Source organism: Dermacentor silvarum, chromosome 11 (assembly GCF_013339745.2).
Source record: "Dermacentor silvarum isolate Dsil-2018 chromosome 11, BIME_Dsil_1.4, whole genome shotgun sequence".
Lineage (NCBI taxonomy): Eukaryota > Metazoa > Arthropoda > Arachnida > Ixodida > Ixodidae > Dermacentor > Dermacentor silvarum.
Genome location: NC_051164.1, coordinates 97,477,960 through 97,490,631, shown reverse-complemented (window position 1 = coordinate 97,490,631; position 12,672 = coordinate 97,477,960). Strand labels below are relative to the sequence as shown.

At 46.9% G+C, this 12,672-nt stretch overlaps 1 protein-coding gene across 15 annotated transcripts in view; it reads right to left on the bottom strand.

Annotated features, from left to right (window-relative positions):
- LOC119433606 (F-BAR domain only protein 2-like) overlaps window positions 1-12,463 on the bottom strand; it is a 76,983-nt gene extending 64,520 nt beyond the window's left edge. For 8 of the 15 annotated variants that reach the window (XM_049658750.1, XM_049658753.1, XM_049658758.1 and 5 more), the window contains exon 1: window positions 12,240-12,463. In XM_049658750.1, coding sequence (XP_049514707.1) covers window positions 12,240-12,269 — 30 coding nt within the window. In that variant the 5' untranslated portion in view covers window positions 12,270-12,463. The remainder of the gene's footprint in view (window positions 1-12,239) is intronic. The other 7 variants (XM_049658755.1, XM_049658759.1, XM_049658762.1 and 4 more) reach the window with 1 other exon arrangement.
- Between the last annotated feature and the right edge of the window lie 209 nt (window positions 12,464-12,672).

The window sequence follows — 12,672 nt, the reverse complement described above, 5'->3', positions numbered from 1 at the left end:
CTAAAGCATGCTTGATTTAGTTTTTGCAAAAACATAGCTAGGCATACAATTTTTCAATTATGCTTTATGCCAGCACTTTTGTGACCTCATAACTCGAAAAATTGTCAAGGAGCCATGCTGCAAAACTGCCTGCACGCACGTCTTATAGTACATGTTCAGACGGCATCCCAAATACAAATTGTGTGGGAAGGCCGAAAATGTAATGAAGTGGTGGATCGCTAGGTTAGATAAGGTTAGGTTGCTGACACACCACTGGTAACTATTACAGTACCTTTACAGCACAAAGATAACCCAAATCAGTTAAAGGCATGACAATGCATGCGACATCAAACGATGCCATCATTGATCATATGGTTTGAATGCAATATTTAGAAAAAGCAGTGTGGCCTGTGTGTCTGATTTTTGTTGCAGAAAGGCCGGCATTAACTGCACTTCACTTTGTTCATGATAGATGGGAACATATTGAATTTAATTTGTTCTTCTCGAATAAAACATACAAGGAAGAGGTAGCCCCAATAAGCTACTCTTTAATTAGATTTTTGCAAAAATATAGCTAGGTACACAATATTTGAAGCTGCTGATAAAAAAATTGAGCTGTTTCTGCCAAAGAGAATGAACATTTGTGCATAGGCTCAAGTGATATACGGGGGAAAAAAAAAAGAGCTTTAGTTTAAACCGGGTCAAATTAGTTGCAGATAGCTCGTATCCAAGAAAGCAGCAAACACAATCCTGGGACCTCCTCAACTGAAACATGGAAAGCACGATTCACAGACGACTGCCTTGTAGCAACAAAGATTTTTGTTTTCCTCTTTCCAGATAAATTTTTACCGTTAACTTTCAAGGCCTGCTTTCATTGATTACCTCATAGAATTCCAATTCACACTAAGTTGGAGATGAGTCGTAATTTCTGTTATGCTTCCAACCTTGGACAAATCTACTATGTGCAGTCCACTATAACTTCACAAGTTTCAACAACAACATAGTACTAAAAAATCTTAAGAGTAATTCAGATTACTCATGTGAAACAAGAAACAGTTCTCGAAAAAGGAACAGAATTACACTGCCTCATTCTGGAGACCTGCTACACATACAAAATGTGCGATCCAAATCAGCTCGCACAAGTCCCACCTAGCTTACATCCAAAATAGCAGGAAAAATCAACGTGACTTCAAATGTGCAAGAGAGGCAGGCACTTTTGTGAACTTCTGCAATCTCATCGATGTGCCATGCAGGGAATTTGCTCCGTTTTTTGGAGATTTCGTTTAAAGTCTAAACTGACAACCAATCAGTCATGGCCATCATATTGTTTTGAGACAGAAAGTCACATTTAAGTGAGTATTCTTTCTCCCTTTTTAGTTAGCACAAGAAGAAAAACAATTGTAACTCAGCTTATGATAAGTGCAGCATGAGGGACAAAAATGACAAAGCTAAGCCCCTTATCAGGTGAATACTGCTCCAAGAAAAATACTTTCCTTGGCATCAAATCATCCCCTCTAATTAAGCTTCAAGTGTGCATCCATTACTTTCTGCCTCCTGCCAAGTGTTATTTTCTTTTCCTTCATACAAGTATGCCAAGCCATTTTCAGTACCCTCAAACATTAGTAAAGATAAACGCTTTTAAAAAAAATGGGTCATCAAAGTGGCCATCCTTGTTTCCGCTCTCAACGTTTGTAATACTGCACAGAATTAAGGAAATCCAGCACAGACTATTTTAGGAGCATTTTTCTTTTACTTTTCCCGTCACTTTGCATGGACATGGCTGTCTGGTTGAATAAGCTGGGCCAATCCCAGAGATAATGTAATCAAAGATGGTGACTTGGAGGGGCCCATCCTGATACCAGTCTTTGAAAGGCGAAAGCTAGTTATCACTTCTTTCTCATACTGCCAGCCTCCGTCTTCCCCCAATATTTTTCTAAAGCTCACTGCATCTCGCACCTTACATTGTATGCTGCACACATATATTAAAATGCACCGGTTATCCGCTTCAACTTTCACACCCATGTTCTCACTCTTACTTTTTCAACCTCATTTTTCTTTGCAGGCACCATCAAACTGGATAGGCCTTCCTTACCAAGTTACACTTAACAGCTGTCCATCAATGTTTCTGCAAATGCTAATTGATCTTGCATTTATATTGTTACGTATAGCTGATGCCCAAGGCTATTTACAATTTATTTGCACAGAAGCCAACGGAGGCCAAGATGGCAACGTTATATCAGGAGGGCACACGTCGTCTTCCTCCTCTTCAGTGCAGCCAAACTGTGGCGGCTGTTCCGTATCAACATAATAACCCTAACACAGGTACCTTTAAGAAAATTAAAACACTGAACTGAAGTGCATGATGCACGTCCTCGCAAATGTTTCGATGTGGTTTATAACATGGGTCGATCCTGCAGACAGTGCAATGTCGCAGCATCCCCCCCCCCCAACTCATAACATCAATCAAAAGAGCGAACCAGTAAGCCTCCTCAGCAGCTTTTCTCGGCAGATCAATTAGGAAGCAATCGCTTGACTTTGACAATATTCCTGCAATTGGTTTCGCACTTTTTTTTCTTCCCTTGCTTCTAGATAGTTACAAACACTCCCTATGGTATTCGGTTAAGCACTCTACAGAATGCCCCACACATTCCCGTGTCACAGGCGCATGTTCTTTGACCTAACCATATTCTTTTCAGATTACGAAACCTGCATGAGGCTTCCATGTTATAAAAGTGCAATATGATTTGCTCCTAAGGAGGTGCTCTCTTTCTCGCACTTCAAGCTAGGAAGGCCACAGTACAAACCTCCCAATCCAAGCACGTACTTGCACGTGCAACAATAGCTGCCCACGTGCTTACTCATTCTTTTTGTATTTGTTTCATCCATGGGAAGTTCGAACCTCCCCCCGTTGCACAATCCTGCAGATCGAGTAAGCGTAGTGACAGCCTCGTGTCATTCACTTGCACTGCTTGCGGGGGTCTCTTCCGCTTTCGTAACACTCATCGTGTTTTGTTTAGTTGTTTTTTTCACTCAACTAGACACGTGACTTGAAGCATCTGTGAGCCGTTGTTTCTGTGCACATGACAGCAAGTGCGACGTGTGTGACTCAGACCCATTGTCTACACACCTTCCCAACAGTCCCGAACAGCTGCCAAGCCATTGTTAGGTTCTACGGAACTTTACAAAGTCACAGGAAATGAGCTTGTGAAAGTGCTGCCTGCGATTTATGCAGCCGCAATGACGCAAATTTCCCAGCGCGAGGTTCACCAGTTATCCCGGCTGTTTGAAGGAGCTATAGTTGTCCTTACAGAGCCAGCACGTTTTTTTTTTTTTTTAACTATCTATAAAGGTGCAATAAACAAAAGATGGGTAAAGTTAGTGGACTGCACTTTCAGTAACTAATATAATCAAGGTTAACTAAGATGTCTTCCCGGGACTGGAATGATTTTCAACATAAAGGGACACCAAAGAGGAGTTAGGCTAAGTTAGTGGGCTGCACTTCCAGTAACACCCCCCCCAAGTAAAGGTTCCATATTTAACCAGAAAGGAACTGAAAATATAAGACAGGCGGTGGTGACACCCCCAACCAAATCCTGCAACAGTGAAAACTAAAAATAAACTGTAGAGTTTTAACATTCCGAAAATGCGTTATGGGGGACGCCATGGTGGAGGGCTCTGGATTGATTTCGACCACCTGGGATAGTTTACGGTACACCCCAAGGCATGATAAATGAGCAAGCTTGCATTCTGCCCCATTGGAATGCAGCTACCCCAGCCGCGAGAGTTGAACCCATGACCTTATGCTCGGCAGTGCAATGCTGTAGCTAGTAAACCATCACAGTGGGTAACCGTAACACGCAAAACAGAGCGACCAACGGGAATAGGCTAGGTTGCTTGAATAATGGATGAGTCTTCACGTTACAATGCTATAGAAGGGCTATGAGAGACACCCCATACCCCATACGCTTAGTGCTCAGTTGCAAACAGTACGGTTATTGGCTGCAAGTGTGACCACAGGCTTAATACAGGTATCACACGGCGCCCTTGCGATCGAATTTCTCGGCCGTGATTGGCTCTTTTGCACGATCTGCAGGAGGGAGCCAATCGTGGTTGAGAATTTGGTTCTGGGTCTGGCTTGATCTGACTTGATTAACACAAACAACTGCAAGCTTTCAACCAGTCAACACACTGATTGGTCAACTGCTTTGTTTCAAATGTGCGACATCTAAAAAATGAACAAATGACAGGAAATGTTTTGTTTTGGAAGGACATCTTTTCAATATAAGGTTATAGGTACCTTGAAATTTAAACTATGTCACTTGCTCAAAGATTATAAAGGCCAGTTATTAGGGGCATAAAAATGCATTCCTTTTTTTTTTTTTTTAACAGCAGAATTTCACACCAGCTAGGCTGAAGGATGCTTGCACGGCATTTACACATCATCGGGCGCATTTTATGAAGCCACAAAGCTTATATGGCTTTCAAAACTTAGCTAATTTAATGTCTAGAGGACTTAAGCACAGGGAAAACTTTAACAAACAAGCTTAATTCGTCAGTAACTCAACTACACTGCAAGAGGCTCTGCCAAAATGGCTCTAAAATTAAAGCATATGTCATTAAAACAGCATGGATTCCCATATGCCCTATTATGAGATTAGGACTGAAAGACCATCAGAGTACAGGTACCGAAGGCAACACAAATGATAAGAGCAAGGTCAGCAAGATTAACGACAGTTTTCAGCAATCTGCATGATGCTCGAGAACAAAATTATCGATGGTGTCAAACAACCACGCTATTTGTTCCTTCGGCAGGCCACAAGGCATCTACCGTAAGTGCCAGCCGACAATATCCTGTGTAGATATTGTCGGCTGGCACATGACGTAGGCTTGGCTAAGTTTTGCTAGGAAATGCTAAGTGCTGCTGGGCACGGTATTCCTAATCGGCTCGCCGCCGACGCGCAGATTCTCGCTTGGCCACGCGACGCGCTTCAAGATGAGCGGCTTCTTCGGGTGTCCGGATCTTCTTTGGTCGTCCCATGTCAAGGGTACATGTACTCGCCACAGAATCAACGAGAGTTCTGCCGCCAGTTCCAGTTCCGTCGCGGCGGCTCTGAGCTTTATCTCCCAGGTGACGTCAGGGCCAAGCTGCGCCTCCATACTTGCCGGCGCGTGGCTGGTCGAAACCTGCCGAGCCGATGCCAGAGGCGCCTGCTGCAGTCACGGACACCGCGCGCGTTCGGCGCGAACGCGGGGTCACGGGGAAACGCGAGCGGTGTCGGCAGCAGCTCTGCGCGTTGCCTCGTTGGTGCTGCTACACTTTCTCTCTCTCGCTCTCATTTTATATTTCCCTCTCCAGAGCATTGTGTGCACCGCGCGCACGCTCTTTTTCCCTTTCCTTAACGACCCATGTCAAGGCAACACGTGCACGGCACGGAAGCGAAACACACGCCGCTTCACGCGGTGGTTGCTAGGCAACACAGGTGACTCATCACTCAGCGATGTTTTGCGGCTCGCGGCACAACTTACGGCCGGCCTGCTTAACTCTTTTCCTACCATAGGGAAAATATGTTTTTTGTATGTTACGGCAGATGTTTCTTTTTTCTGAAAGAACTACTGCACTCAATATTTAATGTAATACATAAACAGAAAGCAAAATGAATGCACTTTTCACGCATAAATGTTTTATTAACGAGATATATGTCGTAAGATATAAATTGTTAAAATTCAGATTGTGCGATAAAATTGAACAGAGTATGTAAAGACACGCTTGTATTTACTAAGGAAAAAATGTTACGAAAATTATGAGATATACAAAATATATTGCCGTCTATTAGGCACCATCTCCGAAAAAAATCTAAATTTTTCATTGAACAGGTCATCATCATCATCAGCCTATAATTATGTCCACTGCAGGACGAGGGCCTCTCCCTGCGATCTCCCAATTACCCCTGTCTTGTGCTAGCTGATTCGAGCTTGCGCCTGCAGATTTCCCAACTTCACCCCACCTAGTTTTCTGCCGTCCTCGACTGCGCTTCCCTTCTCTTGGTATCCATTCTGTGACTCTAATGGTCCACCGGTTATACATCCTACGCATTACATGGCCCTGCCCAGCTCCATTTTTTCCTCTTAATTTCAACTAGAATATCGGCTATCCCCGTATCCTCTCTGATCCACACCGCTATCTTCCTGTGTCTTAACATTAAGCCTAACATTTTTCGTTCCATCGCTCTTTGTGCAGTCCTTACCTTGTTCTCGAGCTTCTTTGTCAACCTCCAAGTTTCTGCCCCATAGGTTAGCACCGGTCCGGTAGAATGCAATGATTGTACACTTTTCTTTTCAACGACAGGTATTTGAACAGGTATTGAACAGGTATTTCGCTACAAAAATGTAACTGCAAGCACTACAGTTGGGCGTGCCGGACTGCGGCCGCCGATGTTCCGGGCTGGTTTCGTTGCCGACGATAAGTCAGCGTCTTCTGACTCGCTGCTATTCGATGTATCGATAACATCTGCGGCAGAGGCAGCGGAATTGCGATATCTGCGATCTCCCGAAGCCCGCGCGCCGTTTCCGGAGCCGAACATTTTTGCGTTCTGCTTTGACGATCGCGAAACTTCGGAACGCGTTTAAATATCACCGCTTGGCGGAAAAAAAAGCGAACTGCTTAGAAAACAAAAATATAGTTTCTCCTCTTTCACGTCCGATGGCGCAGTGTGTCCGTGAGCGGCGCGAAGGTTTTGAAAGCGGCGTTTCAAACCATCGATAGCGGGCGGCGATTTTTTCGTTGTTCTTTGACGATCGCGAAACTTTGGAGCGCGTTTAAACATCACCACCTCGCGGGGGAAAAAAAAGCGAACTGCTTAGAAAACTAAAATACGTTCTCCTCCTTCACGTCCGATAGCGCAGTATGTCCGTGAGCGACACGAAAGGTCCCGAAAGCGGAGTTTCAAACCATCGATAGAGGGCTAACCATGCCCAATGGGCGCGGTACGGAAAGAGTTAAACAGCTCCGCTGTTAAAAAATTACAGTGACGTTTCACTTCGTGAACGCGGAACGCGCGCAAGCGTATCGGTGCCATTACTATATAATTGCGATAGCAATGATAAGGACACTCTAGGCGCATTTCTGCCGTCGTGGTCGCCGCGATGTTTCGTATATAAAGTCCATGGCAGATAACATCGTCCCCGCGTGCCGTATGCTGTATGTGCGAGTGACAGCGTGCGAAGGTGAGCCCAATCGCGCACAAGGAAGGAAAGCGGGAAGGCAGCGGGGGAGGGAGGGGGTAGCTTGTGCTCTGGTTAGCAACTGCGTAGCTGCGCAAGCGGCGCGCGCCTTATCTTGAAAGCGATCTGCAGATGCGACGACTTCGGGGTCCGTCGACTAGCGGTCGGCCTGCTGCCGCTTGCGTTGCTGATCCGTGCTTCTCGCGCGGCGCTTGGCAACTCGTTCACAAGAACCCGGTACCTCCATAGCGCGCACACAACCCGTAGCGACTACCAGAGGAGGTCAACCCAGCGCGCTTCGCGTGGCCATAACATACAATCGGATTGTGGCGGTAGTTTTTCCGAAAAAAAAAAACCTATTTAAGTCGGACCGTTCTAAGACGCACCACCCGAAAAATTCTGGGGGGAAAACGCGACTCATACAGCGGAAATACGGTACACAAGACGGTGAAAGATAAGATGTCATGTTTCACTGTTTCATGCATTACTGTTCCCTTGGCTTCTGTTCGTATATACAGTGCCTGTCCATAACATACAGTCAGTTGAAAGTGAACACCCACGTGCGTCTGCTTTTTGCCATCCTATTTTACATGACTTCTGACAAAAAAGAAAAACACAAACCGGCCAGCATTCTTGACTCATTATTTCTACTAGCAAGCGACTTATTTTCCAATGAACAAACACCGAGAAATTTCTGAAGGAACACCATACCAGTGTATCACAATATGCGCATCCCTCTAGGGTCTGGTTAAGCTCATTCGATTATCACACAACAGCACGAATTCTAAAACTAAGCCAGCATACAACACGTCCCCTATCGACCCGATAACCAACATGCCAACGTCGGGAAAAGCCCTTTTCAAACCTTGCTTTGTTCCAAATGTCAGTCAGTACGCACGATAGAAAAGAAGAAAAAAAAGTTTCGGCACAACGTGCAGAGCAAAACAAACATGTTACGTCATGGAGGTTTCTGCCTTTAGACCGTTATCTCGACGTCGGTGTTCTAGGCCCCTGAATTCCGTCAAGAGCTTTCTGGGCACAGTGCCAGTGCTTTAACCGCACGTATTATGAATGACTCAGCCTTGCCCCCATTCTGCCTACCACTATCCGCCCATAAAGGGTGGTTATTGCTTAGTGTAATCAGTCGAGGCAAATCTACTCTCCTGGGCGACATTTGCCAAAGTAATAGACCACTTTTATAAGATTTAAAACTGGAGCAAGTGGTCGGTGTATGGTTCTGAAAAACTAGTAAAAAGGACTTCGTACAAACTTAAGGATCTAGTCCTTTGCCCACAAGAAAGGTCACATCCATAGTCGCAGTGAGCAGTAAATGATGTATACACACAAGAAAAATATATTGGACACGCGCTACCCCATCAGTGCATTTTTCCTTTCGGTACGCGTTGTTTACCGCACACTGCTACTATAGATGCGTTCCAACATGCCCAGTTTGCTGTATTTGAAAACAAAGTCACGCACATCGTGGGCCGCATTTGCAAACATTCTTTTGCCTCGGTTTTATTCATTTTTATCACACGGTTCAGCAAGTGGCCGATAATGAAGTTAGTGAAGACCATGCCAGTCACTGAAGAAAGCAAAAAGAATGAAAAATGAAATATATCCTTCCAAATTACGATCCCAGGTTTCTTTCCTGTAATAGATAACTGTTTCTGAACAATGCGTACGTGCAAAGTAATCAGACAGCCCTTAAAAAAAAAGTTTTTTTTTTTAATTTTTGTCCATACCATGAGGCGAGACCCATTGTGCCCTTGTTCCCCAAAGCAGCATCATACAAAAAACTCAGTGACACAGAACTTTCCAGTATCGTTTCTTGCTAACACAAATCCCTTATCACTTTCACGAACCTTCATTATTTCAAGCTATCCGAAAGCAAAAGCGTGTGCGGAGAATATCCTCCCTTCACAACTTGCAGGTTTTACAGACACGCCAAAAAAAAAACAAAAAAAATGTTTGCTCTTATATCAGTTCCCTGGAAGCTCCTCTCGTTGGTCCTTAATCCGAAGAACAGAGAGTTGCAGAGAAAATTACCAAGCGCACAGTTAGTCTTTAAGTTCGACTGCTATGTTCAGATATAAAACCCCGGGCCCTAGCTGGAGTAGATGTCATTGCGGCTAACAGCAGCGGGCACGAAAAATATGATCAAATGATGTCCTGTTTACACGCAGCTATGCGGTACATTTGTACAAGGTAAAAAGAAGGGGGGAAAAAAAGAGAGAGAGACGGTGTTAAGCCTTTCATAAACAGCTCCACATAAAATGATACAAATGATTCCCAACATAACTGACCATAAGGCATTACTTAAACAACCAACCCAGGGCACGAAAATTGCCTAATAAAGCGTATGGACAGCTACTGGCGACGTATTCTTCGATGATCACTATCGCCTTCACGTGACGTAATCCTAAACCAGCCAATCAGCTCATCCAATTTTGCTCAACCAGCCAACCAGCGCGCGCCTGACAGCGACACTATCGCCGAAAGTGATCGTCGCAGAATACGTCCCTTTGCAGATGTTTACATAAAGAAAGAATGCTATTGTTTACATAAAGAAAAGAAGAGAAACACGGCTTCCTACAGCAGCATAATGAAACATGACCGAGTAACGCGCTGCTTTGTCCGTACTACCCGTAGCGCTCAGCTGCAAAAAAAAAAAAAAAAAGAAAAAGAAAAAAAAACGCGATGAGTCATCAAAAAAGGTTTCACTCGCATAAAACACCGCACGGAAATGCCACTAGCGCAAACAGAAGATGAAGAATTTGGTCAATCCCGCTGGCGCTGGAAGGGGACAGTCAACGCTCGCTGCACGCGCGGTCGCTTCGTGCAAAACCTCGCGTGTCCTCGGAACGCGGGCACGCCGTCGTTGCTAGGCTCAACATCACGACTTCTTACAAGACTTTCTCGATCCTCTCAGTAGTGCACAAAGGCTGGCTGCGCGCCTGTTACGAAACAGCTTAGCGCGCGCACAGTAATTGGTTTCACCACCGTCGCTCGGCCGGGTGGGTCCTCACTGCGTTCATCGCCGCGATGGAAGGCCTTCGAATCTCTCTTCCAACGGTGGCGGTCGGGGGCACGGCGGGCGGAAATCGACTTTCTCGCGACGCCGTGCAGCAGTCGAGCTAGTACGCAGTTGATCGTAGTAGCTACTAGCTTTCCTTTTTTTTTTTTTTCTCTCTCTCTCTCGCACGACTGTGTGTGGTAGCGCTGACGCATCACGCATGCACGGAGAAAACTAGGCGATGCGACAGTGTCGGGACGTCGTCACATGCACGCCTCTTCTTTCTGTACTGATTCTGTTTTTATCATTTACCTGCTTTCTCGGCAGCCGATTACGCGGAATAACAGGTCAGCGTCGCCGATAATGAAGGCCGTGCCTCGCCACTGTGACGCAAGCGCCCAAATCGCCCTCACAATCGTCGCGCCTGCGCCCGAACAGCAATTTTAATTAAACGACACCGCAGAACACAGAAGCCAGTGCGGAACGTTCAGACACGGCGGACAGGCGCTCAAACGTCGAAACCGCGTGTTTGAGGCGCTCTGCACGTCGACATTTTGCGTCTGCCACAGGCCGCTGTGCCGGCAACTCCCGAGCGTGTGTCCGCTCAACCGTCGGCTCAACGAACCACGACGGTCTAGCTCCGTCTCCGGTCACGAACCGCGGTTTGTGTTCATGTGATGCGTGAAACGAGGCAATCGTGGCGAGCTTTTGTCGTTGGGAAACCGCGCTCGCACAGGATGCGTGCGACGCGCTTAATTCTTCGGCACCGTGCGTGCGTGTGTGTGTGTGTTTATTTCGTACCACGAGACCAGACGACATATGGCATCACGCCTTCGCTTTACTGCACGATGACCTAATAGAGCGCGAAGTTGACCCCTGGCCTCGGTGAGCGGTTATGGAGCTTTATAGAGACGGCGATATCTTTATAGCGTAGCTTCGCTTTTCAAGGCGTTTCTGCGGCCTCGATTGCCCACACCGAAGGAGAAGCGAGCAAACGCGCTTCACAGCTAGTCGTAAACTATCCCATTTACAGCTGATGGGAATAAGCACCAAAAGCAAACCGCGCGTGCAGCTCCGCCTGAGTCACGCGGTTAACACCCCACTGCTGCCGTCGAGACCCGGAGTCGCGCCGCACATGCGCTTGGAAACAGCGCATCCCTGTCTACGCAACTATCTGCACGGAGGGGTCGATCCCGTGCGCATTCGGACTTCACGCGAGCACGCTCGAGCACGAACTCTCTAGAGAGGTCGACCACCTGACAATCCAAAACAACACACACGCATAAACGAGCCGTCGCCCCAAGCACGAATCACTGCGGTGTGACAAGACCCCGGCTGCGCACACAAAACACGACCGTCTTTCCGCAGCGTGATCTGCGCCAGCACGAAGCATATGCTTCCGTGCTCACGAAAGCAAACCCAAAAGAAACACCGTTCGACTAACGAGGATCTCTTGGGCAACTCTGCGAGTATACAGACTGCTTGGACTAATCACGTCCGACGACTTTTTCTTGATTAGATTTTGCGTGCCTTCTCGCTTCTTGCGTAGTAACGCGTGCATTTTATGTATTTCCGTTGCGAGCTCACTTTCGTCCTTCCCTGCACCGATACCCTCTCTCGAATCGCGGTGTGGATGCGTCTACACACATCGACGGCGCTCAACGCGAGACGGGGCGGGCGACAGAAAGCAAAAAAAAAAAAAAACTAATAAAGCAGCACTCCCGAAGCATGGCATCGCGTACCCGCGGCAACACATCACCGTAGCACCACTATAGCACGTCCAAAGCTCCCGGCGAGGCCACAGGACGAATTACTCGCCGCGCTTGTCACCACAGCGCCGGCGGCTCGCTGGCCGGCAGCGTTTGCGGCTGAATATTTAGGCGTAAGCGAGCGCGGACTCGTCGGGGTTTGTGCGATGCCACTATCGCCAGGGGTGATCGGACCGACACATCGGGGAAGTGGTGTCCCGCTTAGCGGGCTGCGCGAACGCGCGACGGTCGACTTTGGCAAAATCGGTACGCACCCAGAAGTAGTCGCGGAAGTCCACAGTCATTTTGGAGTCATGGGAATGGCAGGAGTGGTGTGAGGGTACCGCGAAAATTCCTCGCTGTCTTGTCGTTGGGTGGGGAAGGGGGTCGAGTTCCGATTCACCGATGGCGTTGGCCAAATATCACACACAGGACAGCACCACCACCACCACAACGGCAGAGCAGGCAGCAGGCAACGCGAACGAGAGCCCGAAACGAGACTCGACGAGAAATCGTCATCGCCCGCTTGTCGAATCAGCCGTTGTCGCGTCCGGCGCCGCAGTGTCGTAGGAGAAAAACGAAAACCAGCAAAATACGTACAAATTTGAACAGCCAAACATTGTTTCAACCAACAAATGTAGCATTCACAGCCATCTGACAGCTGCAGATAATTTTAAATTTAAGAATTCAACATGTATTGGCGCGGCG